Here is a 24,139-nt window from a genome sequence, read left to right as displayed (position 1 = left end):
CAGCAAGATGGACCAGAAGAGAAAAGGCTGGTTTCACTTTCACCTCATCTACACTATAAATTATAAAAGAGACACAAAAGCCCTGGGGGAGTACACACAACACACTTACACATGCTTTTATACCAACATCTAAGCCTTCTGTGAGATCAAATTTCACAGCAACAGCTCGTGGCAAGTGCCAGTGTAAAGATGCCAAAATCATCCCTTTTTTGTTGTGGTGTTGTGGTGGTGAGGGTGTAAAGCTCGACTGACTTCCAACCTCTGAGGGACCACAGGATGTCGCCTGTGTTATTTTTGTTTTTATTTTTTGCTTTCAGCTCCTGTCAGTAGCTGTCAGCAGTGTAAACTGACATAAACAGGATTTCTGTTTTCTGTGGTTATTTCATTCATGCATTCAAAGACACTTTCCGCAAATTGTCTTTCAAAATAAATTAAATCCAAAATGAGCTGAAGCTATCAGGAGAATGTGAAAAAACCCTTCTGTTGCTTTATCCAAAATGTATATGTGTGTGTTACACTGATACAGACTGAAACTGAAGGGCTGTATCGTAGTGTGTAATACCCATTTCTGCCACAAGATGGTGGAACAAGCCAGGCAAGACATTTAAAACATGTTCTTGTAAAAATTTGGGGTTGCGGAAGAAGATAGGGATAGTACGGTAGCCCTGAGAGGCCAAACGGACTGCAACTTCAGAAAACAGGTGTTTTCTTTTTACAGCATTTTTCTTTTTGCAGTCCGTTTGGCCTCTCAGGGCCACCGTAGTGATAGGTCTAAAATCAGCATCAAAAGCTAAAAGCACAGTAATGCTACAGTCACACCCAGGAAGACTGTGGTTGGACGCTGGCGCGACCACGTGCAACGAACATATGAACTTCTCGGCTTTGAAATGGTTGATTTGAAAATGGGGGCCAGGTTAGCAGCAGCTTTCGGTCATTTGCTGTGTTCAAAGTGATTTTAGTGCAACCAAACAGAAATCAAAGTAAGCCTGCTATCAGTTTACAAATGCACGGCTGGTAAACAGCCTCACACCTTTAATGGCTTACATTCAGAAATCAGCCAGAACCTCGTAGACCGAAACAGAAATGGAAAAATTCCTCCATAAACAGTGTGGTAGTTGTTCCAGGATAGCAATTTAACTGCAAAATTACAAAGGTACTTGGCAACAATCTTACAACAAAACCAGTATACAACAAATTGAGTCAAATCCTCCGTTTGAAAGAGACCCGTTGCAGACAAGTTGCTCTGATTGGTGCAGACTGACTGATTGCAACATGCATTTATAAATGTGACAGCAGTCATTTGCAAACTTTTGCCAAACTGTCTGAGAACCTGGCTGGCTGCAGTGCACCTTGCAAACAAAAGTGGTTTCCAGTGATTGCGGGTGTTGCATTCCAATCAAGAGACTCAAACAGGAACCACCGATTTTTCCTGGCCATAAGGAGGCTGACATTCAATTCTTACTCCATCACTGAGCTGCAACATATCCCAAAAAAACCACCTTTCTGGTAATACCAAATAGTACCTTTATGTTGGTGAATTGCACTGAATTGAAAGACGCAACACAAATATTCAAGCTTTGCCATATTTATCAAAGAGCAGTCATCAAAAATAAGACATTCTACTACATTCATCAGAAAATAGCCTATGTGTCAGATGTTGATTACGATGAATTTAATCAAACCTATTAACATGTCCCAAATCAAGTTTTACATAAGCAAACCGTTGTGCAAGTTTGTTTTGTGTTTTAGACGATATACAACACCCCATAACATTTTACAGTCCAAACGTGCTAACAGTGCTGTCTTTCACAGAATATCTCTTAAATCAAGTTTAATTTAAGACTAGGGCATAGGCAGTATGATTAGATGACCAAATGCATTCAAGAGACACTTAAAAATTCAGAATCAACATAACTGTTTATTATTTATTTATTAACTTTATTTGGAACATAGCAAAAAAACCAAAATACTATATACAAATTTAGCAGTAGAAATGTATCTCCACTGGGTTGGTTGCTTTTCTTCTTAAATAGAAAAAACAGCAGGCCTTGAACTTTTAAAAGTAAAACAACAACAAATTTTAAAAGAATGTAAATAAAACCTCTTTAAATCAGAGGCAAGTTCATTTCAGTCTCTGGTTGTATTAATGGGAGCCTTTAAAAATCCACAATGATTGCTTTCCCTTGAGTCATTCTGCGTGGAGAGAATCAGGCCGAGGGCTGCAGCAGAACATCGAGCACAAAATGGCCACAGACGTAAAAGCGAATGAAATCAAGTTAAAGAAGTACATGTAAACTCCAAAAATATAGTCTCTCACACGCTGCTAACCACCAGCGTGCCTTGTCCCAAAAATAGATTTTTCTGCCTGCATTGCTTTTTTGATTTCCTCCCAACAGGGAAGTCAATCTTGAATCTGCAGCGCTGTGAGGCTTTTGAGGAAATGCGACTGTCTCGAGTTCGGGCATACATTTTTATTTGACAGCTCACAGCTGAGGTGGTTGAAATGTCCATGCAGCCGTCTGAGGTTCACTGGTTAAAAACCGCCGCAAACCTTCCTATAGTTTCTTCCTCCGCGTGACAGGTTTTGTAAAAACTGTGTCCAAGACACGTTTACGTCGAAGGTTCCTGCTGGTGGTCGGTTCCTCTCCCTCTTTAACCCTCCTCGGTGCTCGTGGCATCGAATCGACTGGACTGGGCAGAGGCGAGATCAGTTCGACTTCTGCAAAGGGAAGCGGCGTTGCGACAGCTTTGGATCTGGGGGGATGGAAATTTCAGTTAAAATAAAACCTGCCAATGTGATGTATAATCCGTATTAATGCCAAGACTCAGATTACCGAAAAGCACCACTGAAAGACACAGGAAATCATTCCTGCCTGTGGCCATCTCCCTGTGCAACTCATCCACTTAACACACTGTTTACTGCAACAGCTACACCCTTCTTGCACATTTTATTTGTTAATATGTGACTTTTATGTATATATATGCCTGTATATACTGTGCTATTCTTAGTTAGTGTATTGTCTGTCTTTGTTAATGTTTGTTTATAATGGAGCACTGTAACAAAAAATTATTTCCCCTAGGGATCAATAAAGTATTCTGATTCTGATATAGATGTTAAATAAACAAAATAGAAAAATACACAGATACAACTGACATACATATGAATATAAATTAAATAATTTATAATAATAATAATAAATTTTCCTTCTTGGTGACCTGTGTATGCAAGTATTTTTACTTGTTTTGCTAACTCGGTCATTAACACCACCACAGTACAGACTTGTAACAGGAAACCTCAGCCTCTATTTACTATTTATGAACATTACTTTATATATATGCGGCATTTCCTGCACCTATCTAGATCTATCTCTCTATATCTATATATCTCTCTGTCTCTATCTATGACAGATATCTAGATATATCCATCTATAGTTTACTTTCATTTTATGACGCTGTATTTTTGCCCGCGTTTCGGTGTAGGATGTAGTTTCTTACTTGGCAGTTCGCTTGTTTGTTTTGCTGCTTTTAGTAGCGCCTGCGTCTCTCTCGACTTCTACATTATGTTCTGAAGACATTTCATCCTGGAAAAAAGAGAAAAATGGCATCTTCAAAAGAGCTTTCATTTCATTCATCAGTACTTCTGTTACAACCCTTAGTTATCTAGCTTCTGTAGAGCAGTGGTTTAAACTCTTGTGTGCGCTGCGTCCAACATCCTGGTTCAAAGGCTCATAACTGATAGAATAACTATGACGGGGGAGATATATAAAAACAAAATAAACAAATGCAAAGAGAGAGAGAGAGAAAAAAAAAAGAGATTCGTTATCTTTAGGATAGAAAAAGAAATCAAGTGTGAACAAAGTTGAAGTTCCTACCTGCACTTTGACTCTGCTGCGAGTGACGGGCGCCTCACGTTGTTCAGAGGAATCTGCTCTTCGGGCTGACACAGACACAACAAAGGGTTACAACCATTTACAGAAAAATAAATAAATATGAAGAAACTGATACTCGGCTCACCTCTTGTTCGTCTTCGCGAGGGGGAATAGATGAATGAATTCTCGCCTGGACTGGATTCATCATCCTCAGGTTGTGGGACCAGCCAGTCTTTCCCCAGGGAGTGAACCTGCTCCACTGATGACTTTTTATTCCTCTTGCTTGTTCTCAGCGCCTTCTTAACCATGGCATCATCTGTTTAAGAGGTTACACTTTTAGATCAACACATTTTGAATTCTACATGCACATCATACAAGTTAAACCAGCATGCAGTAGAATAAATTCAGTCTCTTTGTAATCTTCACTAATTTGAACTCGTTGGTACATACAGCTTCACACCGACTGTTCTTTTCTTCTCCCACACAGCCATATTTTAAGTTAAATTCATACCTTCCTGCTTCTCTTCCTCATCTTTAAGTCTCTTGATAAGGGCATCAGCAACAGGAGTCTTAGAGTCCACCTCCAACGGTGAGTTCAAAAGGGGAAGATCTTCCTCTGGGTGGTCCCAAAGTTTGCTTCTAGTGGGGCGACGGGAGTTGGTTCGACTCGCACTTCTGGGCGGTTCGGGTTCGTGTAAATCTCCTGTCTCTGTTGCGTTTTCAGCAGTCGTCTCTCCTTGTGTCTTTTCTGGACTCTTAGAAAGCGACACAGGAACCAGTTTCACCTGGAAATGTTAAATGTAAAAAATGAACGATGGATGGATTGGGATTGCAACATGTAATATGAAAAAATATATATATAAAAAGGCATGCATGATAACTAGAGGTGAAAATCAAAAATGAAAATAAAAGCATTTCATGAAATATGCTTCAAATATTAAGATCATACTTGAGCAGCCTATCTGCAAACATAATCTGTGCAGTTTTGTAGTCCTGGTGTTAAATAAATATAATCTACAAGGTTCAGCATATCAGTTTTACAGATTATAGACAGCTTTCTGAATTCTTACCTGTGGATATACAGTTAGGCTAATCTGGCTTGAGTGTCGAGTTGTCCGGCCAGGGCTAGGAAGCTGCTCTTCTTTGTCTTCTACTTTCTCCAGCACAGTGGACAAAGTCTCTGATGCTTCCGTCTTTGTCCTTCTGGAGCTCCGTCTTACAGGAGAGGCAAACACCTCATCCTGTTCGTGTTCTTCTTTCACGATCTCAAGCGGCGTCGCCACCACTTCAGTGCTACTCGTAATCCTTCGGCTGGACCTCCTCGGAGTCTTTACCTGAGATGCTGCGTGTTTGGATGGGGTTGGAATCTTTGAGCTTGTTCGTCGACTTGGTTTTATTACGGTAACTTCCTCCTCGTGTTTGACTTCATCATCTGTGGCTGTAGACACCTCACTGCCACTTTGAGTCCTTTGACTGGTCCTTGTTGCAGCCACCCTCTGCGAACGTCTGGATGGAGACGATGCCTTGGAGGTTGACGCAACTGAAGTATTGTTATCCATGACCTCAACCTCTTCGTCCTCTTCTTTTGGAAGCTCTGGCTGTGTTTTGCGGGTACTTCTTCGAGGTGTGCTGGCTGGGACTTTGGTTTCTTTAGCCTGTTTACCTTTCCTAGGTGTACGACTCGGTGACGCAGGGACCAGAGTGCTTGTTTTTGTGTCCTCCATTTCCCTGTCGTCCTCTGGCTCATTTGCTTCCTCTGACAGAGGAGAGATAAAAGTTACCATCCTCCCCCTCGTCATCCTCCGTGTTGGAGTGGAAGGAGTCTTCTTCCTCTGAGAGGTAGTAGGCTCTTGTACAGGCTCTTCATCCAGCTCACTGTTTAAGCTCAAAGCCTGCTTTACAGGTTTCTCTTCAACACTTTCATCTGTTCTCGTGCTTCCCTCACCTATCTGCTGCGTTTCCTTCTCCGTTTTAATTTCTTCATCTTTTTCCTCGTCTGCCTCCATTGATGATTTGCGGTCCTGCAGCTCCTCTTCTTCCGTGATAGGCTCCGTTTCTGCACTAGTGCCATTCTCCTCAGGCTCTTCCCGCTCCTCAGCAGGATGGTGTTTGTCCTTTGCTTCCACTGCTACATCAGCAGCTTCTACCTGTGCCAGAGATTCCACGGCTGCAAGACATTCTTCCAATGTAGCTGGGACAGAGACTGAAACAGCAGCAGACTCATGGTCTTCAGTCAACATTACCAACTCTGCAGCCTTCTGCTTTTTAGCATCATCTGACTCTTGGTTTGCTTCAGTAGATTCAGTTTCAAAGTCAGCTTGGAGTTGAACAATTTCTGTGCCATCTATATAGTTCCCATCAACCATTTCAATCTCTTCTTGTGAGGCTTCTTCACACTGGGTGGTATCCTGGTCCTCTGTGCTCAAAAGAATAACCTCAGGTTTGGCCAGAATTTCATTAGTATCCATAACCTGATACTGAATCGAAGGGTCACACGATTGCAAATTATTCTCCATAGGTAGTATGCCTATCCCTTTATCTCCATCCTCATCCACATCCAACATCAAGGAGAAACTGCCGTGACTTTCATCAGCCACAACAGTTGGACGAAGCTCAGGAAGATCCATCTGAGCTCCATCAACCAGGCCGTGCTGTCCCTCCACGAGCTCCACGGGTACCAAAAGGGTGGTAGAAGGTTTGAGCTCCATGTATGGCAATCCTTGCTCTACCGCTTCATCTGGATCCATCATTCCATCATCTGCCCCAAGTCTCACCATAACCACTTCACCCTCTATGTCCTCATCTACCATCTATAAATAAGCAAACACAGAAAGTGAGTTTTTATGAAAGATTTTAAGTACAAAATTAAAAAACAAACAAGACGTATTCAAACATTTTGTTCTGTCTGACGAAAATGAAAAAAAAAATCCTCAAATGAAAAAGTCGCAAATGTGTCTAAATATTTACACATGACTACATTTTTAAAATAATCAAATGAATTTCCACTTGCTCAGATTGTATACCATCTACTACACGACACACAAAACCCTTCAGGCCTACATTTGTTACCTTCATCTCTGCATTTGGGGTGATCAGAGACAACACAGCAGCCTCCTGCTCCGCTTGTGTTTGCAAGAAGTGTGTGTGGCTCTGCTGTACAAAGGATGGACTGGGTTGGAGGGATGGCAGCTTGTCAGTACCCGGGACCTCCTCAATGATCTCCACCTCACTACCAGAATCTTCTTCTTCCTCTTCCTCCTCCTCATCTTCTTGGTCTGACACTTCCTCCTCATCTTCATCCTCCTCGTCTTCAGACCCAGAGCTAGAAAGGTCTTCACTGTCGTTGACGCTCACAACAGCTATGAGATATTAAACAGAAGCAGAGAAGAAATTTGTAAAACAGCACTGTAATATTAATAGCACCACTGTTGATGTGAAATGCGTGTACAGTTTTCCTCACAGTGGGAATCGGTGCCAGTTGGCTCTGAGGAGGTTACAGAAGCAGCAGACTTTTGGGTGGTAAACATCGGGGGAGCTTCAGCATCGGCCTGCGTCTCCTCTTCATCTTTACCTAAAGGCTCACTGAGAGAGAGTGAGAACAACAGCCATTTTTAACTTCTTGAAAACAACAAGACCGAGTTACATAACATCCTACTGTGAAACAAACTCATGCTAGCAGTACACCGACTGGTAAACAGATTGTGATCATTCTTGTTCCTTTAGAACAGTCAAGATTTAATTCTCAAAACCTGGATAAACTACAGCTTTGGTCCTGGCACCAAAACAACAATTCAGTACTTAAGCAAATGAAACAAGTTATGTTCCTAAAAACATTTCCTTCTCCTCTGGTAAAAAACACAGAACTGAATGTTTGAACCAACGACTAAAAATCTAGTATGATCGGTTTTACAGTTAATCTTTATTGTATCGTATCCTTATGGGTTATGTACGGAGGTGTATAAGGGCCACATCAAGAAAAAAATATATCATTGATCATTTTGAGAATAAAGCTGAAATGTGCAAACTGCCACGTTTGCTACATCCTCTACAAAATTGTTTGTTTAGAGCATTTAGTGAAACAAATTGATCAGCCGTCTTGTGATACAACATACATCCTCTTAATTGCACAAGGGTCTAACAGTCGCTAACCTCACAACTGTCCATTACCAACCCACTCTTGCAAGTTTGTGTTTTTCCGACTGCACCATCTTTTCAGCGTCCTTATACTGATCACTAGTGGTGCAACGGATCACGGTTGATCCGTAATCCGAACCGATCCCACTCCACGGTTCGGTACGCACGTGATCCGAAGATTCGAAAAAGAAGAAAAAAAAAAAAGTATGTGTATGGTGCGCGTGGTCAGTCTGTCAAGCGATCGTTATGGCCAGCGCTAGCGGTCCAAGTGGAGGAGCAGAGGAGTTTGCGGCACTTAAGCAGCCCTTTGCTGCCCACTCTGACCGGGCTAAAGCTATTACAAAAGCTACTGGGGTGTTTAGCTGCAGACGGGAGACCGTATTCCCTTGTACAAAACAAGGGGTTTAAACTATGATGAACGTGCTTGAGCCATGCTATGATATCCCGTTGCGCGTCCACTTCAGTGACAAGATCGTACCCAGGCATGTATGAGCAGGAAAAGTTTAAAGTTATGGCTGAACTGTCCCAGGCATCTTCTGTTGCGCAACTACAAATGGGTGGACCTCCAGGTCAACGGAAAGCCACGTGACCGTGACCACTCATTATATCACAGCGGAGTAGTAGATACAAAGCCCTGTACTGCCCTATACTGCACCTTAATTTGATTTTATATAATTCCGTGGAATGAGTCTTGAGTTGAATGTTTTAATAGGCAAAAAATACTTAAATAAGTTAATAAGTAAATGTTAAAATTTTGTCTTTTTCTTTTTTTGCTGATCCGAAAATTGATCCGATCCGTGACTTAAAACCGTGATCCGATCCGAACCGTGAGATTTTTGATCCGTTGCACCACTACTGATCACCCTGCTGTGTTAATGTGCTAAAAGAGACATCATTCATTGTCACTAAAACCGATTCTGAAGTACGATTTCACTAACTCAGAGCCTATAGCAATTTTAATTCTCAGAATTTTGACTTTATTCTCAACATGATCAATAATATTTCTTTTCTTAATGTGACCCTAAATACTCCTTCGTAGCTATGAGTTTAAACGACTCTCTTGTTTTTTTTTTATGTTTACCTGTTGAAGGAAGGCTGGTTCTGTGATGTATTGTGGATTGCTGAGCGGGTGAGTGGAGGAGACAGATCACTACCAAACAGATGCCTCTGAACAAACTCTGTCAGATCTGATGGAAGGAAAAACAGCAACTTTATTAAACTTTAAAGAAACAACACAAAAAGACAGTAATCACCATCATTACCATGTAGTTGCCCAAGAAAAAAAATCATTATTCAATATAATAAAAATCTGGAATCTGAAGTAATTTTAATTTGAAACCAACAGATAAAAGTAATTAGTATGTCTTCAACAATTTTTAGAAGACTTTCTTCACACCTTTTACCACCTCGAGTATCGCGAATCCTTATAGTCTAATCTAATGTGGTAAAATCGTTTAACTTTATCAGTTACAATATAGATTAATAAGTTGAAATGTGGACCTGTTGATTGTTCCAGATCTGCCTCTTCACTTGTCGTTTCAGTTAGTCCAGGAGGTTCAGCATGCTCGCTGAACTCTGTGGCCTCTGATTGGACATCCCGGCCCTCGTCTCTAACTGGGAGATCTTGAGATTCAGCGTCAGTGCTAGAGTCTGCGCTGTCAGTTCCCTGGTCACGATCTAGTAGAATACATGTTTTGTCAAGCAATGTTTGAGAGAAGTACTGCCAAACGTATTTTCAAAATCATGATTTTGGATTTCGGTGCAGTGCAACCTGCTCCAAAAATCAGTTCTGAAAAAACAAATAAGAATAAATTACCTTGAAGATGAATAGATGTCTCATTTTGGTCAACAATGGCAGCATCTTGCTTGGTGCTTGACTCAACGTCCAGATCATCTTCTTTATTAGACTGAATTTCTTCCTCAGTTTTAGCCTCCTGGTCAAGATCAACTTCCATCACATCCTCTGGTGTATTTTCTTCCCTTACGTCATCTTCTTCCTTTTCTGAATCCTCTGACGTCAGAGGAAGGGTTTGCTCAGTTGCTGGTGAGGCCATTACCTCGGCTGTTGCCGCGGGTTCTTTTTCAGCCAAGAATTTAACATTCACCGTCACTACATCATCATCATCATCTTTCTCTGTACTGACATGTCCATCCTTTTCCTCATTGTTTATTGAAAGAGGAGCATCAAAATACTCTAGAGTGGTGTCTGTTGACCGAACAGATGTTGTGCTGGTGTCAAGGTTAAAACTAAGATGTGTTTGTGTTGCATCCGATTGTTTTTGTTCTGCAGCGCCTTCAAGGGCGGAGGATAACTCGCTCTCGGAGCGTTTCAGCTGTGAGGGAATTCCACCTTCTGAAGGCAAGAACTTTACATGTGGTTGTTCCCCTTCCTCATCTCCATCTTCTTCCTCTTCAGCAGGCTGTAATGACCAGGTCTTACGTGTGGCCTTGGACAGTGCCGAGCTTCTGGTCAGCCGACTAATCTCACTGTCTGCTGCCATCTACAGAAAAAACAGAGATGATTGGAAGACACAGTTTATTTATTAGACCATCATAATGCACAATTATTTTTTTTTTTCTTGTTTAAGATAATTAAAAAAAAAAAAAAAGGAGCCAGGTGGTTCCCCTATTAACATGCTCAGCTAAAATTAGCTCCAACCTCACAAATGGAAAAAAGAGGTTCTGTGTGTTCCACGTGTGCCTTTTTTTTCTTACCCCATTAGTCCATCGGATGCCCTTCTCAACTTCTGGGGATTCTGACTCTTCAATAAAGGTGATACGGTTCTCTTTGCTGCGGCTAGGAGGTGTAATAGAGCGACCTGGTGAAGCAGAAGGCGTGGCAACGGGTGTGGGCCTCAGGCTGCTGCGCAGGATGGACTGGGGAGTGAAGGCTGAGAAGACTGGGCCAGAAGCAGCCAAGGCCCGGGCTCGCTGACGAGGAAAACACATGAAAAGTGTGAGTAACAAAATACTAAAGATACTCCACAGTATTATCATAAACTATTAAATATCACAAAAAGCATAGAAAATATGAATACTGTAATCCTGGACTACATAACAACAAGCAATTCTAAATTCATCTACTGACCTTGACAACCTGAGGTGTTTGCAGCAAACAGAGTTCAGGTGCTTTGCTAACACTCTTGGGTGAAACCCAGGCACTGGGAGGTCTGGGAGGGCTGAGAAGAGGCCGAGGTGTTTGACAGGAAGGATGAACCACCAAATCGATCAGCCTGGGAGGAGGAACACAAACATGAATTTAGGATACTGTCTTACCAAAATTTAACATTACGTGGAGTACAATAACCAGATATTTTAATATTTATACAACATATTTTAATATTAACATCTTTACAAAATAAGAAATGAAAAAATAAATTAGAAAGACAGCTTTGTGCCAGATGGACAAACACGTCAAGTTAATATCAACGTTTCCCCCTCATGATCGGTAAAATCCGTATTATACGATTCAGTTTCACTGATGTACCTTGACTTTCGTTTGGAGGTCATGGTGATTGGAGTTCCAAGGAATGGTTCAGGAAGGCCAATGGAGGATGGCTTAGAGCTAGAGCTAGGAACCTCAGCTGCCCTGGGGCTGGAAAAAATGACCAGGCAACAATTTGCAATAAGCAAATTAAATAAATCAAAATGCAAATTATTTTTTTTAAAAAAAGTTAATTTCAAGATGCAATTTTAGTATTTTATATTGACCTGTTAGCAGGAGAGCACTGTGGTGTAGCTCCTTTGCCTAACCACACTTCTTCAATCTTGCTCAGGACATTGTTGATAAAACCAGCCCTGGACATTACCTTCTCTTTAGCAGTGTTTTTGGTGATGGTTGACAGTGGCTGTGGCCGGGACACTGGGACAGAGAAAGAAAAAACATTGTGCATTTGCTGAATAACCCTCTTCGGGATTATTATGATACTCTGTAAATGCTTCAACACAGTCCTGTGAAAACAGGTTTCCACTGAGGTGAACTGCTACAAACATGAAGCGTCTCATTACCTTCTCTGTGGATGGTGTTGGGATGTTGGTAGGGCTTAGCTCTCTCCATTGCCAGTTTCCTCTGAACTCTCGGTAAAACTTTGCCATACAGATCCAGGATGGTGTTCCTGGTGTTGGATCGTTCTTTAAGCTTTGGGTCTCGTTCGTTCTATGATTAAAAAACAAAAGCACAAACAAGAGAACATGGTTAGAAAAAGCTTATTTCTATATAAATCTAATAGTCACAGAATTTCTACCATTTCCATTTTATTAGCTTCTATATGTCAAACATACCACTAAGTTCATTCTCAGGGTGTGGTTGAGCTGCAGAGCAGGGATGTAGTTTGCTTGCTGAAGGTAGTGAACCATCAGTAGTTCTCTGTTCTGGAGACCACCTGTCCCCTGGAGAAACTTCTCCAAACATTCCTAAAACACAAACCAATAACCAGGGATTTAAGCAATAATTTAAAAATACAAAGGTGAAACAATTACAATGTAATTAAAAATAAATAAATAAGAAAACAAATCAGAAATCTCACAACCAACTTTTTATCAGTGCTTTCACCATCTCTCTACCTGTTCATTGAGGCCCAGGGGCAGCTTGAGCAGCTCCTTGATGAGGCCCAACTCCTGGCAGCTTTCATACAGGAAACCGAGCAGCTCAGTCATGTTGAGGCGATTAGAGTGCTGCCGGAGGAGGTACCATGCTTCTATGAGACACCTGGCGGGAGGGCAAACAGATTGGTTAATGAAGATCAAGCAGCTGCTGCATCCTTGTAAAGAGATTAAAAGAATTAATAAATACTTTAATGCATTAAACGTACCTGTTGTGCAACAGCACAGACAGGCAAAGCTTGGCCTGTGAAGTGTTGGAAACCGCAGGTTTTGTGACATGGAAGTATCGTAGAGCCACTGACTGTTGGCCCTGGCACATCAGCGCTTGCAGAACGCGCTCATGCTGCCACTCAAAGTGAAACTGAGAAGCGGCTGGGTGCAAAAGAAGCTCAAACGAACTCTGATGAGGAAAAAACGAAGGAATTAACATTACACTTACTGAAGGATAAACATAAAAAAAACCTGTCACATCATGAGGTCTGATTATACATGCACATGTCTCTGAGTTAGCAAAGGCCTTTTCACATAGGACGCAGCACGCAAACCCATTCTTTTCTATTGCTTATGATGCATAATAATGGTTTCCAATCAATGCTTTTACCTGATGGTCATGATGGTCCAGGAGCCATAGGCCTTGTACTAGTTTAATGAGTCCAATAGGGATAGCAAAAGCTGTGGGGAAAGACTCCACTGATGCGCCGTCCTTATTGGGGAAGGAGTACATGACATCTAACAAGAGGTAAATCACCTGGAACAACAGGTCAAGGCTCATACAAGCAAAAGGAATCAAGTTAAAATCTCACTATAATGATCACAGCGTGTGTCCGTTCCCCCAATTTCTAGATGTGCTGATGAAATATACCATATAAACTACCTGGGATAGCAGGATTATCAACGTCAATATAGCCACTGGGAACTATTTTTATAAATCGCTCAAATCCTTAGAAACTATATATATTATTTGGAATAAAATTAAAATCAAAATTAACTGCAACATTAGGTCTATGTTATGTGTATGTTGTTGTTTGTAAATACATTTTTAGTGCATTGCCACTTTAGGGTCACTGGAATGTATTGTCTAACTGTAAATAAGTGTTTAAACAGCAGCATAACAGTGCCTATAATTCATTACTTTGTCATATCCTCCTGAGACCCGACCAATTCATTTTGTCCTCTGCAGTGGACAATAAAAATTAAACTGAAAGATACTTTTTTCCTTCAGTTCTCAGGAGGATATACAATGAATGTGTAGCATACAAAGCATAAGAATAAAGATATGAAAATATGAACAGCGTTTTCACCATCTCACTCTATAAAGTGAAAATGTTTGAATACATGAGTGAAGTAAACAAATGATGATAGCCTGTTTTGCTAGTTCAAATTAGTGCTTAAGATGGTCATCTGTGTTAATATTTACTGAAGTTGACTGAAGTTAATGGTCTAAAAATAATCACTAACAATCTAACAGTTGTGTATATAGTGTTAAAATGCATACATGCTGAAGATATATGATTCTGTAAACAGACAGTATGAGTTGAAGGATACAATCGCATGTTTTGCAGCCTCATCAATGTTGTCCAGCAGATATATGTCAAGCAAGGCCTGCAAATCACACAATTGAGAATCTTAAAAATTATAAAAGCATATTAAATAATAAGTATTGTTTGTTTAAAAATAAAATGAATAAAGTAAAATATAGATTTAAATTCTTACATGCAGCGTAGGTGGTGGGTATTGCCCCGTTCCACCTTCATCCCTTTTCCACAGGTTCGTCAAGCGTTCGCCACACTGGCCAACTAAACCGTCGATCATCAGGCAGTCTGCGCACCACTTGCCCCTGAGAAAACAGCAGGTGGTCAGCATAATCAAAGGAAAACAGGAGACAACTCGTAAACCTGGAACGGGCACATCTCATAGACGTTTGCGTTTGTTATAAAGGAGGCCTAGATTTTAATGCATGTACACCCAAACTCCTTTTGTTACTCACTTGGCCAGCCTGGTCAGCTCCTCCCTGCGTATGGTGTAATAGTTGCTGATGACCGAGTGAGTATAGAAAGGCCTGGAAATCTGAAGAGCATCATCATCTAGTAAAGTAAGGAGAAACATTTTTTAAATAAATACAGCAATAATTTTCTAGTCGTTGCAAATAATTTGAAAATAAAGTTCAAATAAACAAACTAATGAAGACATGTGGACTAGTTACTCCAAGAACCTAGTCCTCCTTGTTTGCTTAAATAACCAGGGGTTAGTTATAACGGACATGTTTCTTTGCAGAAATAAACAAAACCAGTCGTTTTTTTAAGTGCTCTCACATTTATTATATTCACTTATTTAGTGACACGTTGTTAATTGGTCTTAAATGTGTTTCTCTTGAAAAATATATGCTTTTCCATTTTTTCATAGGGGTTTCATTTGATACATTTTCAGATTACGTATGACAGCATCACTTTACCTGAACCCTCAGGGAGCAAGCCAGTACGACAGAACCAAAGGACCACCTGAGCATACTTGGAGATGAGACTGGACACCATATTCTTGTTCATTAAACCCACCAGACCTGAAACAAGAACATAAATGAATGTTAGTGACAAAGGAGCTCACGATCCATGACAAATCATAGTTTATTACAAAGTGTAAAGTATGAAAAGAAAGTGTTGTATATGTTGTTGTCATCACTGTTTGGCTCTATTTCACAATCTAATGAAAATCAAAATCCCATCCATCCATTCTCTTCCTTGGATCACAAATGCAGGTCACACTCGGGACAAAATAATCTCCCTACACCAAAACCACAACTGTGTGTCAAAAGGCTTTGATAAATCAATAAAAAGAACTGCAGGCATTTTTTGCAGTCCATTAAATAAGGTTGTTGACCACACTACGGCAGCAGTTATTCTACTTTTAGTTATTCTACTCTAGATATGGACCTGTAGTCATGGACAAAGTCAAAGATTCACTAAAATCTGATCAACACTCCAGGAGGAGTAGTAATTCTTGTGGCTGGATGGAGACTTTTAAGGTACAGTGCTCATTGGACCTTCGGCCAGAAGAGCTAACCAATCAAAATACACAAATGGCTAAACTTCATAAAAGCTTTCTAAACAAAACTAATCAAAGGATATCGCATTACAACTTAAAAGTACCAATAAGTACCAATATGTGTTGACGTGTCAGTTAAAGCAGTTTCAACAACACGACAGCAAAATATAAAAGTTGTACATGCAACTGTGTGGACAGGGCACCTTTTTGTGTGAGCTCCTGAGCTTCACTGAGCAGACAGTGGAAAATGGCACTGAGGTTACTCAGCAGTCTTTGAGTGTGCTGCAGCAGCTGCATGGTCTGAGGATCTGTGAAGTTAGATGAGCTGTCAAACAGCGGTGAACCTGCAGAGGATCACAAAAATGGATCTATTAAAAATACATTTGCAAACACAAGCACAGGAATGTAAATAAATAAATAAATAAATATTCATTCACAAATAATGTAAAATTCTGACAAGGAATAGAGCAAACATGTACCGGTATCTAATGAAAGGTGCTGCACAGATGGGTTATGCAAACATATGAATTCAAATCTATTCAAATGTATTAAAGGGAATGGAGAAGATTTATACACATATAGTTTTAGTTTATCACTAGTACACATTGAAGGTTGAGAAACTTTTGAAATGTAGTTAAACATCCGGTTTGTAAAAGTAACTTTCTAATTTAATAGAACATGTTTAAAAAACAAAAACAAACAAACAAACAAACAAAAAAAACATACAGATGCCATCCAGTTCCTCCTTGGTCTGAACTACTTTGTTCCAGGCCCAATCCAGGATGTAGCGCAGATTCAATGCAGAGCCTGGTTGTTCTGTTGAAGGAGAAGAGAATTTGGAGGCGTTAACATCAATATAGGTGGTTACAATTTGTACAGAGAAGAGTTTAGCACAGATTTAATAGAACATACAAGTATGCAACAGGTAAATGTATCTTTGTGAATAACTATCATGTATGCCGTGAAACTGGGTGACATGAGCAGTTTAAATAAATCTTATTTTTAGTTGTACCTTCTGCAGTCCACTGCTTAATGCAACCAGTTATCAGTCCCAAGGAACTAGTCTCCACCGCTGTAGACAAGATGGCATCAAGCTGCTCTTCCTGAAGAACAAAGATGAGAATACAAACGAATAAAAAAAAAAAAGAATATTTCACTTGTAAATTTTTAAGAAAATCTTTTTTCAAATAATCTATACAAAAAGAGGAAGTAAAAAAGTGGGGTCCACGTGACGCTCACAAGTCTGCATGTACCTGAGACAGGCTGGATGGCTGGGTGTCAGCCAGACGGGATGAAAGTAGGCCGGACATAAGGCAGTGAGAGTAGCTAGTGGAGATGGTGTCACTGGAACAAGGAGCAGCTTTCTTCAAAAAACCCAGGGTCTGGTTTTAATGACAAAAATGAAATGATTGTGGGTTTAAAATAAGTTTAACTTCAATGTATGCCTATATATTTAAGAGAGAGAAAGAAAACAAACAACACCAACAAAAAAAACCCAAAACAATGATGAGGTGAACAACAAGAAACTTGCCTCTTTCTGATACCCAGAGCATGTTAAGTGCACAATTCCAGAGTTGAGCAAACAAGTAGCATCTGAAATGGAAGAAAGGAAGAAGAGAGAGGGAGAAAAGCAAACCAAACTCATTTGTCATATTATAATTCAAAAAGAAGCATTTTAGAGGCTAATACAAGCTTACATTTTTGCATGTTTCCAAGCCAAGGCTGTGGTGCATGTGTTGTGTTAAACCTACCAAAGTTATAAGTGGTGGGGTTAAAGTACTGTTCTGGTGGAGGGCAAGTGAAGGGAAGGCCCCTGCTCAGGCTGCGCTCATGTACCACCACATCTAGGAAGACATGTGGAGATACCATCTGCACCACTGGATCCAGAGACCAAGCAGCAAGGTATGGACACATCTGCAGAGACTCTCCCGTTCTGCCATAAAACAACGAGTACAAAAATGCATTACATTAATATACTAAACTAAAACATGCATAAAATAAAAAAATGAAAACACAACAAATGTTTTGAAATCACTTACCTTAAAGAGTCTGGCATTTGTGCGTGGTACCAGCGGTTGATGTCAAAAACCCCGATGTAGGTAGACAGACTTCCTTGGCCGTAGGCCTTGACTTGCCAGGTAAAGATGGACACACTGGTGTCTGGAGATGCAACTGGAAAGGGAAAGAACAGAGGATAGATGAAAAGTGTGGTGTGAAGTGACTGAAAAAAGTAATAAAGACGATAAAGTTTAGATACGCTGTGTAAAGAAGGGTTCAGTGCTTTTAAATACCTTCATTCATGCTGTCGTCCCTGTCAGGATGAGGTCTGAATTTCTCAATAGTCTGGCAGCTCAGGAGGCGGGTGTTTGTGGCCTGTGCCCGGAGAGGGAAAGCCGTGCCACTTAAATCCTGACTGTAACGTTCCTCACAATACTCGAGACCCTGTGTGAGTGTAAGATAAAAAAAATGTTTTAAAAAAGGATGTAACAGTTATTAATAGTTAGTATGAGGAATACACTGTGCATTTGCTGGGATCTGCCCAGTATAGGATTCACTATTTGAAATCAATATACATTTATTTCTTATATGCAATACAGACCTCATAGAGGATCTTTCCAGAAGTTAAACACTTTCTTTCACTGAAGGCCAACTGAAGCAAGCGCAGGGTGACCACGTCTCCCTCACTGTGTGGGAGTAAAAGGATGCAGAGGAAAATAAGAACTTGAAATAAACACAAACAAACAAATGCACACACACAGTCTGGCTGGAAGCAGTTCTTAAAAATACTTGTTTGTAAACTAAAGCAGAGTTAAAGGCAAAACTTACAGATCCTGCGAAGACTGGATCGCCCAGAGGTAGCAGCAGTTCCTGGGGTCGTTCTCTGGCTCCTGGAAAGTGAAGGCATATACAGGCACCCTGCCACCCTCTAACTGTGAGTGGTATCTGCAATAAACAATGGAAGAAAGGCAAATGCAAATATAAATATATATATATATATATATATATATATATATATATATATATATATATATATATATATATATATATATATATATATATATATATATATATGCTAAACATGCTATTCTTACTGTTTTGACTCTAGTGGGAACTACAACTTGCAAAATAAACACATCTTTTACACAAAGTCTACGGATAGAAGTCGGAAGAAATACTAGCACTCACTCTTTCTTTAAAGTCTTCATGTTCCACAGCTGTAAGTATCCATCTGAAAATCCTACTGCCAGGTGGTTGGTCCTAGAGATGTACTGCAGAGCTGTGGCTCCAACTCCACTGGGTCCATTCAGCTGGAGACAAAGATGTCTGCCCTCTCTTGTGCTGACTTCTCTTAGCTTGGGGATTTCTGCAGGAGATTTAGTCACTACCTGCAGGTCTGCAAACAGAATAAATATAAAGGGAGAGATTCTTTAAGAAAAAAAAAGGACAATCTTTAGTTACCAGAATATGTTTGCATACAATGAAAAGGTGAAATGGGAACAGAAAGTACAGACATCCACAAAAGTATGAAAGCATAGTACACGTCACTTCCTCGTTGAAACTTCTCACCTGAAGCATCAAGTTCACTCTGGTTGCAGGAAAGATCATCGAGACAGAGGTCCACAAGGAGTACGTGACCGAGATCCGTTACTACAGCCGCAATTCCAAAGAACCAGCGCAAACCCTGGTGAAGGTGTTGTGTTGACGTGCTTGCTCCGCCATAATTCACTAATGGCTCAATAGCTGTGATCTAGATGCAAGAGAGTTTTAGAAAAGAAAAACAGAAAATGTTCACGTTAACTAAAGTTCTAGAAACTTGAGTCTAAATGTTAAAATAGTAAAAACTATGGTCAACCCACTCTGCCTGGTATGACAACAGCCTTCACCACTCTTGACAGTCCCAAGTCATAAAGACACAGCACGCTGCCTTCTGTTTCCTCCAAGCCAACCAGCAAACCAGACCTGTTAAAATTAACCAGCAGAGGACTTAACATTTGCACTGTCATTATTTTTATTATGTATGCACTTCATAGTGAACTTTCACTGATTACATCCACATCCAAATGAGCCAAATAAATCATGAAATAAAGCCCGAACCGTTTCAGCCAGCTGAAGTCTCTGGCGGCAAGGACATTGGGTGGGTGCTCCCCTCCGCCACTGAAGCAGTATGCAGACAGCCGTTCTCCTGTCACTGCATGGACCACCTCCAAATGGGGTCCACAGGCCAGCCAGGCCAACCCGCTGCGACCTACATACACAGACAAGGACAGAAAAGTTAAAAGCTGCAGGTCATTGTGCAGTTTAAGCTGAAAGCTAGCCTTGTGATGATAAAGCAGGAAATTACTACAAAAAAATAAACATTTTTAAAAAGGCTTTTGGTATGTCTGATTTTGAGGTGATTTTCTTCCTCCCTTTTAATTACCCGATGTTGCAACATCAGTAACTTATTTACACGGTAAAAGAATTATGTGAAGCAAAATAATTAACAAAAAAAATACTAAAAACAACAAAAGAAATGAAAACCTATGTGTGTGTATGAATGGATTTTTATATTTAAGAAACAATCAGCTTTAACATCTGGATCGCTGTCTGCCTTTATTTTATGATGTTGCAAGTTCTTGAAATTCTTATTGTCCTGCAAAGTGAAAGTTGGTTCATGGATGGAAGCCTGGAAAGATGAGTTACCATTTGCGCTTCCATTCATAACTTATCTGCTCTTTTATTTGTTTGCAAGAACATGCTGAAATTCTTTTCAAACCAAAAATCCATCCAATAGTAAAGTGTGTCAAAGTCAAAGGTCAGACAATATACACCACATGTCCTAAACATGCAGATTAAGCAGCGACTTGGACAAAAAGAAAAAAAAATGTTTTTCTTGATGTCAGACTGTCATAAACCAAGTAGCTCATCAGATTTATTTTCATGTATTATTTAGTGATTCTTTTCCCACCGGGTGATATAGTTTCAATAGTTCATTATATAACATGTTTTCATATGACGATGATGGTATTGTATTTCATATCCTTTATTTGCTATTACAAATAAGAGAGAAGAAAAAAAGGCTGTTAAATGCTTAAAATAATAATGAAATATTCTTACCAACGGTAAACCTCCCATGAAGAACAGAATCTAGCGTAATCTCATCTTCCCCCAGAGCGTCTACAGTCACTCCTGAGAAAGGCAGCAAGCTGCTGGTGACTTGTGCAGTCAGGTCATGCATTGTTCACTGCATAAAAATAAAAAGGAAATAAATAAATGTTAAAAAGATTATTTTATTTACATTTCACCCAATCTTCTGGCCAAATATGATAAAACTATTATTAGATTTTTTTGGGGGGCAGCTTACAAAATGGGCAGAGCCAAAAGGAAAATTATAAAACCAATTTTGTTAATTTGGGTTGAATTTACACAAAAAAGACAGACATTTTATTTATCAAAGGGGTCAGAAATAAAATGCACATATTTATGTCAAATAAGGAAACAAACTCAGGCTTGATTTGTATGTATTCATCTCCCACAGGCGCATTCTGAGCCAGTAAAAACCCTGTCAATAGTCAAAAACATCTATTTCCCTCCTTCCATATTACCCTAGCCAAGCTATTCGCTCATTAAGTAAACACAAATTAAAACAAATTAAAAAGTCCTCCTGAACCCTTACTAATCCCTAAAACCACTTTGGGGTTTATGTGCTTGACCAGGTTTCTACACAAAAGAGGTCTTTCTTTCAAAACACTGCCTGCGCCCCCCCCAGTTGTCAGGAAATATGCTGTCAGCAAACTTTTGGACAGCTGGGGCTGAGAATGGGCTTGCTTTCCAATCCACAACTCGTGGCATACAGCTGCACATCTGTTAGCACATTCTTCTCACAGTGAGATGAGAAGTAAAGCGCTATTACAATAATAGAGTAGCCAACCTGCTCAAGTGGCCTTTTCCCCCCCTGTTCATAATAACTGACACTACCAAAACATGTAAATTCACAGGTCTACATCAACAGCACTGTAAACTAGAGATTTCAAGGTCATTTTATTTTGTGGTTCAAAAGCTGTATACTCCAATTTCCTCTACATAGGGCAGACCACTCCTAAAACTTTACTCGTGTCAGATTTTTTTTAATGTTTAGTTCATGTTATTACCATGACTAACACAAGTACGCTCATGTATATGCCGTCGACTGGCCCCGTCATTGCACTAGTGCTCCACTAAGATAGCATTATCTGCGTTACTCTGTTGTGTATACAGTGCTGACAAAAATTCGTCTGTTACGTTTAGTTTGCACAATAGTACCCAATACCGCCCCCTGTGGCCACATAAGGAAACACGTTGGATTCAAGTGAACTCCCGCGCAACAAGCCTGTAGTCCAGCAGCCACATGCCAGGGCATGAGTTTGAACACACAGATATAACATTTACAAAATAATAAATATATATTCTCTGTCGGAGGCAAATGTTTTTAGAACAACAAAACACTATTGAAAAGCACGTATGGGTTCAACAAACAAACATATAGCGATCACGTGTGTCAACATTTGTCAAGTCTGTGTGACACCTATATGCATTTCTAACATTTTCAACTTTCTACAAGACAGAACATGTACATATAGCGATGATGAAAAATGTGAGACAACATAAAAACATTATATAGCTCCATAAACCACAGTAACCACATGTTGTCTGGCTCGTTAGCGTCTACATGGTATCAAAACATTTGTTTACATTGCTAAGTAACGCACAATGGTGATAAAATTAAAAAGATAAATGAAACAATGCAAGTGTTATCTAGTGCTGGACAATAAGTAGTAGCCTTGATACACTTGCATTAGCAGGTTACCGAGTTAGCTTGCAAGGTTATGCAGGATTACAGTTTATTCAATTTCACCCTTAAAGTTAAGAAAGCTAACTCTAAGGTTAGCCATCTGCATAACTAACTATTTGGAAGTTGTTGCCATTTCATGTAGACTATCAGGTCTGTGCTACAACAAGTCAACTACAGCGGTGACTGAAACTAAAACCATCACGTTTTAACCACTAGTCGAAGGTAAAGTAAGGGTGGCTAGCTAAACTAGCCCGAGGTACAGCAATACTTTCGCTAACGCAGCTAACTTTGTGCTAGCAGTGTGCGTCTAACTTGCGGTATGTTTGTTTTTTCCACCCCAGCTAATAACTATAACTGGCATTTATCATTGTTGACATCTTAGCAAAAACACAGCTCTGTCAGCGACGAGTCTTGTTTTACTTCAATCTGAGTATATAGGTGGACTGATGTCCTTTTGGTGGTTTAGCTTCAGTTAAAACGTAACGCCAGACAGCGCAGTTAGCTTGTAGCTTCTGGCAGCACCGCAGCAGAGTTAGTTTCTATTTAACACAAGTGACGCCCCCATTGTGAATCTGTGTGGGGATTTACTCGGCATAAACTCATTTAGTGAGCCGAGCTGGCCCGATTACATCTTTCCAAGCTGACCTGGAAAACGTGAGGCAATGTGCCGCTAGCTTTTGCTACCAACGTTTACACTACCTGTGCGAGAATGTTGATGGCTATATCAGAGCCACAATTGGTTCGTTTTCCTTTATAATTATCTCGATTCCTTTCTTCCTCTGTCATAATCCGTTGCTTTTTAAAGTACCTCTCCTACCGATAGCCCTCTAGGAGATTCACCTGACAAACAAGCACGAAAGGATCCTCTGACTTCAGGCTCCAACAACGCAGAGCGCCATTTCCACAGTCGAAAAGTGCTCTGACGCATTTCTTCCTCGCTGTGGTTCCGACAGAATAGACACACATCGAGGACGCACTGCTGCCCCCCTCAGTCTGGGCATTGCTTCTGTTTGAACAATAGAAACCAAAACCGGAAAGATCATGACTTTGCAATATCAAACTTCTTCTTTTTCTTTTTTTTAGCTGCAGGGTCAACACACGGATCATATGCCGTGTGGTGAAAATGCTCCAATGCGGGGGCAGAAAGGCAAAGCAAAAGCTCTATAATAACAGTTAAGCTCCAAGGAAAGGTAGTGAAGATACATGATTTTGCTGGCATCAAGTCAGGGTGGAGTGGGTGGAGACGAGTGTCAGTTGTGCCTCTGACAAAAAGACAGCAGGGACAAATACTTCGTTACTGTACATAGGTAGACTATTCGGGTATCTCTACTTTACTTGAGTATTTTTGTCCTGACACATTTTTACTTTTACTCCCTACATTTTAAAGCAATTATCTGTGCTTTCTACTCCTTACATTTTCAAAACAGGCTGTTACTTTTAGTTTCACAGATTTGCGGGAAGTTATTGACGTCACTGCGAGCATTCAAATATCAAACTGATTTGAACCTAAACTGTAACACATGAAAGCAGTCCTGTTCGTGTATTATTCACCAGGTAAAAAGAGATGAACGAGGCAAAGTGGTCCGGTGTCTTAATTTATCGATATTTAATGACTGCATGTACCAATAAGTAGCTGTTGCGGCCCTTCGGCATCTAGGAGCAAGGGGCATAAAGGGACTAATAT

At 40.2% G+C, this 24,139-nt stretch overlaps 1 protein-coding gene across 4 annotated transcripts; it reads right to left on the bottom strand.

Annotated features, from left to right (window-relative positions):
* Nucleotides 1–1,569: 1,569 nt before the first annotated feature.
* ahctf1 (AT hook containing transcription factor 1) lies at nt 1,570–23,435 on the bottom strand. Of its 4 annotated transcripts, none has more exons than XM_026171269.2 (40): nt 23,296–23,435; nt 20,742–20,868; nt 19,740–19,890; nt 19,502–19,604; nt 19,212–19,392; nt 18,831–19,038; nt 18,471–18,587; nt 18,244–18,328; nt 17,936–18,086; nt 17,684–17,816; nt 17,396–17,577; nt 17,176–17,237; nt 16,898–17,026; nt 16,657–16,747; nt 16,371–16,460; nt 15,848–15,988; nt 15,058–15,162; nt 14,593–14,689; nt 14,319–14,442; nt 14,151–14,207; nt 13,207–13,353; nt 12,815–13,005; nt 12,567–12,711; nt 12,285–12,416; nt 12,012–12,159; nt 11,715–11,865; nt 11,491–11,598; nt 11,092–11,236; nt 10,719–10,934; nt 9,820–10,504; nt 9,504–9,680; nt 9,085–9,190; nt 7,330–7,451; nt 6,939–7,228; nt 4,940–6,679; nt 4,381–4,654; nt 4,015–4,185; nt 3,873–3,937; nt 3,496–3,581; nt 1,570–2,754 (listed from the first exon to the last, which is right to left on the bottom strand). In XM_026171269.2, the coding sequence occupies exons 2-40, from the start codon at nt 20,860–20,862 to the stop codon at nt 2,556–2,558; spliced, it is 7,626 nt and encodes a 2,541-aa protein (XP_026027054.2). In that variant the 5' UTR covers nt 20,863–20,868; nt 23,296–23,435; the 3' UTR covers nt 1,570–2,555. The 4 variants fall into 4 exon arrangements, with proteins under 4 accessions (XP_026027054.2, XP_080155719.1, XP_026027045.2 ...); XM_080299593.1 differs by having other exon boundaries at nt 23,264–23,372; XM_026171260.2 differs by having other exon boundaries at nt 23,155–23,371.
* Between the last annotated feature and the right edge of the window lie 704 nt (nt 23,436–24,139).

This window comes from Astatotilapia calliptera, chromosome 1, assembly GCF_964374335.1.
Source record: "Astatotilapia calliptera chromosome 1, fAstCal68.1, whole genome shotgun sequence".
Classification (NCBI taxonomy): Eukaryota; Metazoa; Chordata; class Actinopteri; order Cichliformes; family Cichlidae; genus Astatotilapia; species Astatotilapia calliptera.
This window is presented reverse-complemented; position numbering and strand designations above follow the sequence as displayed.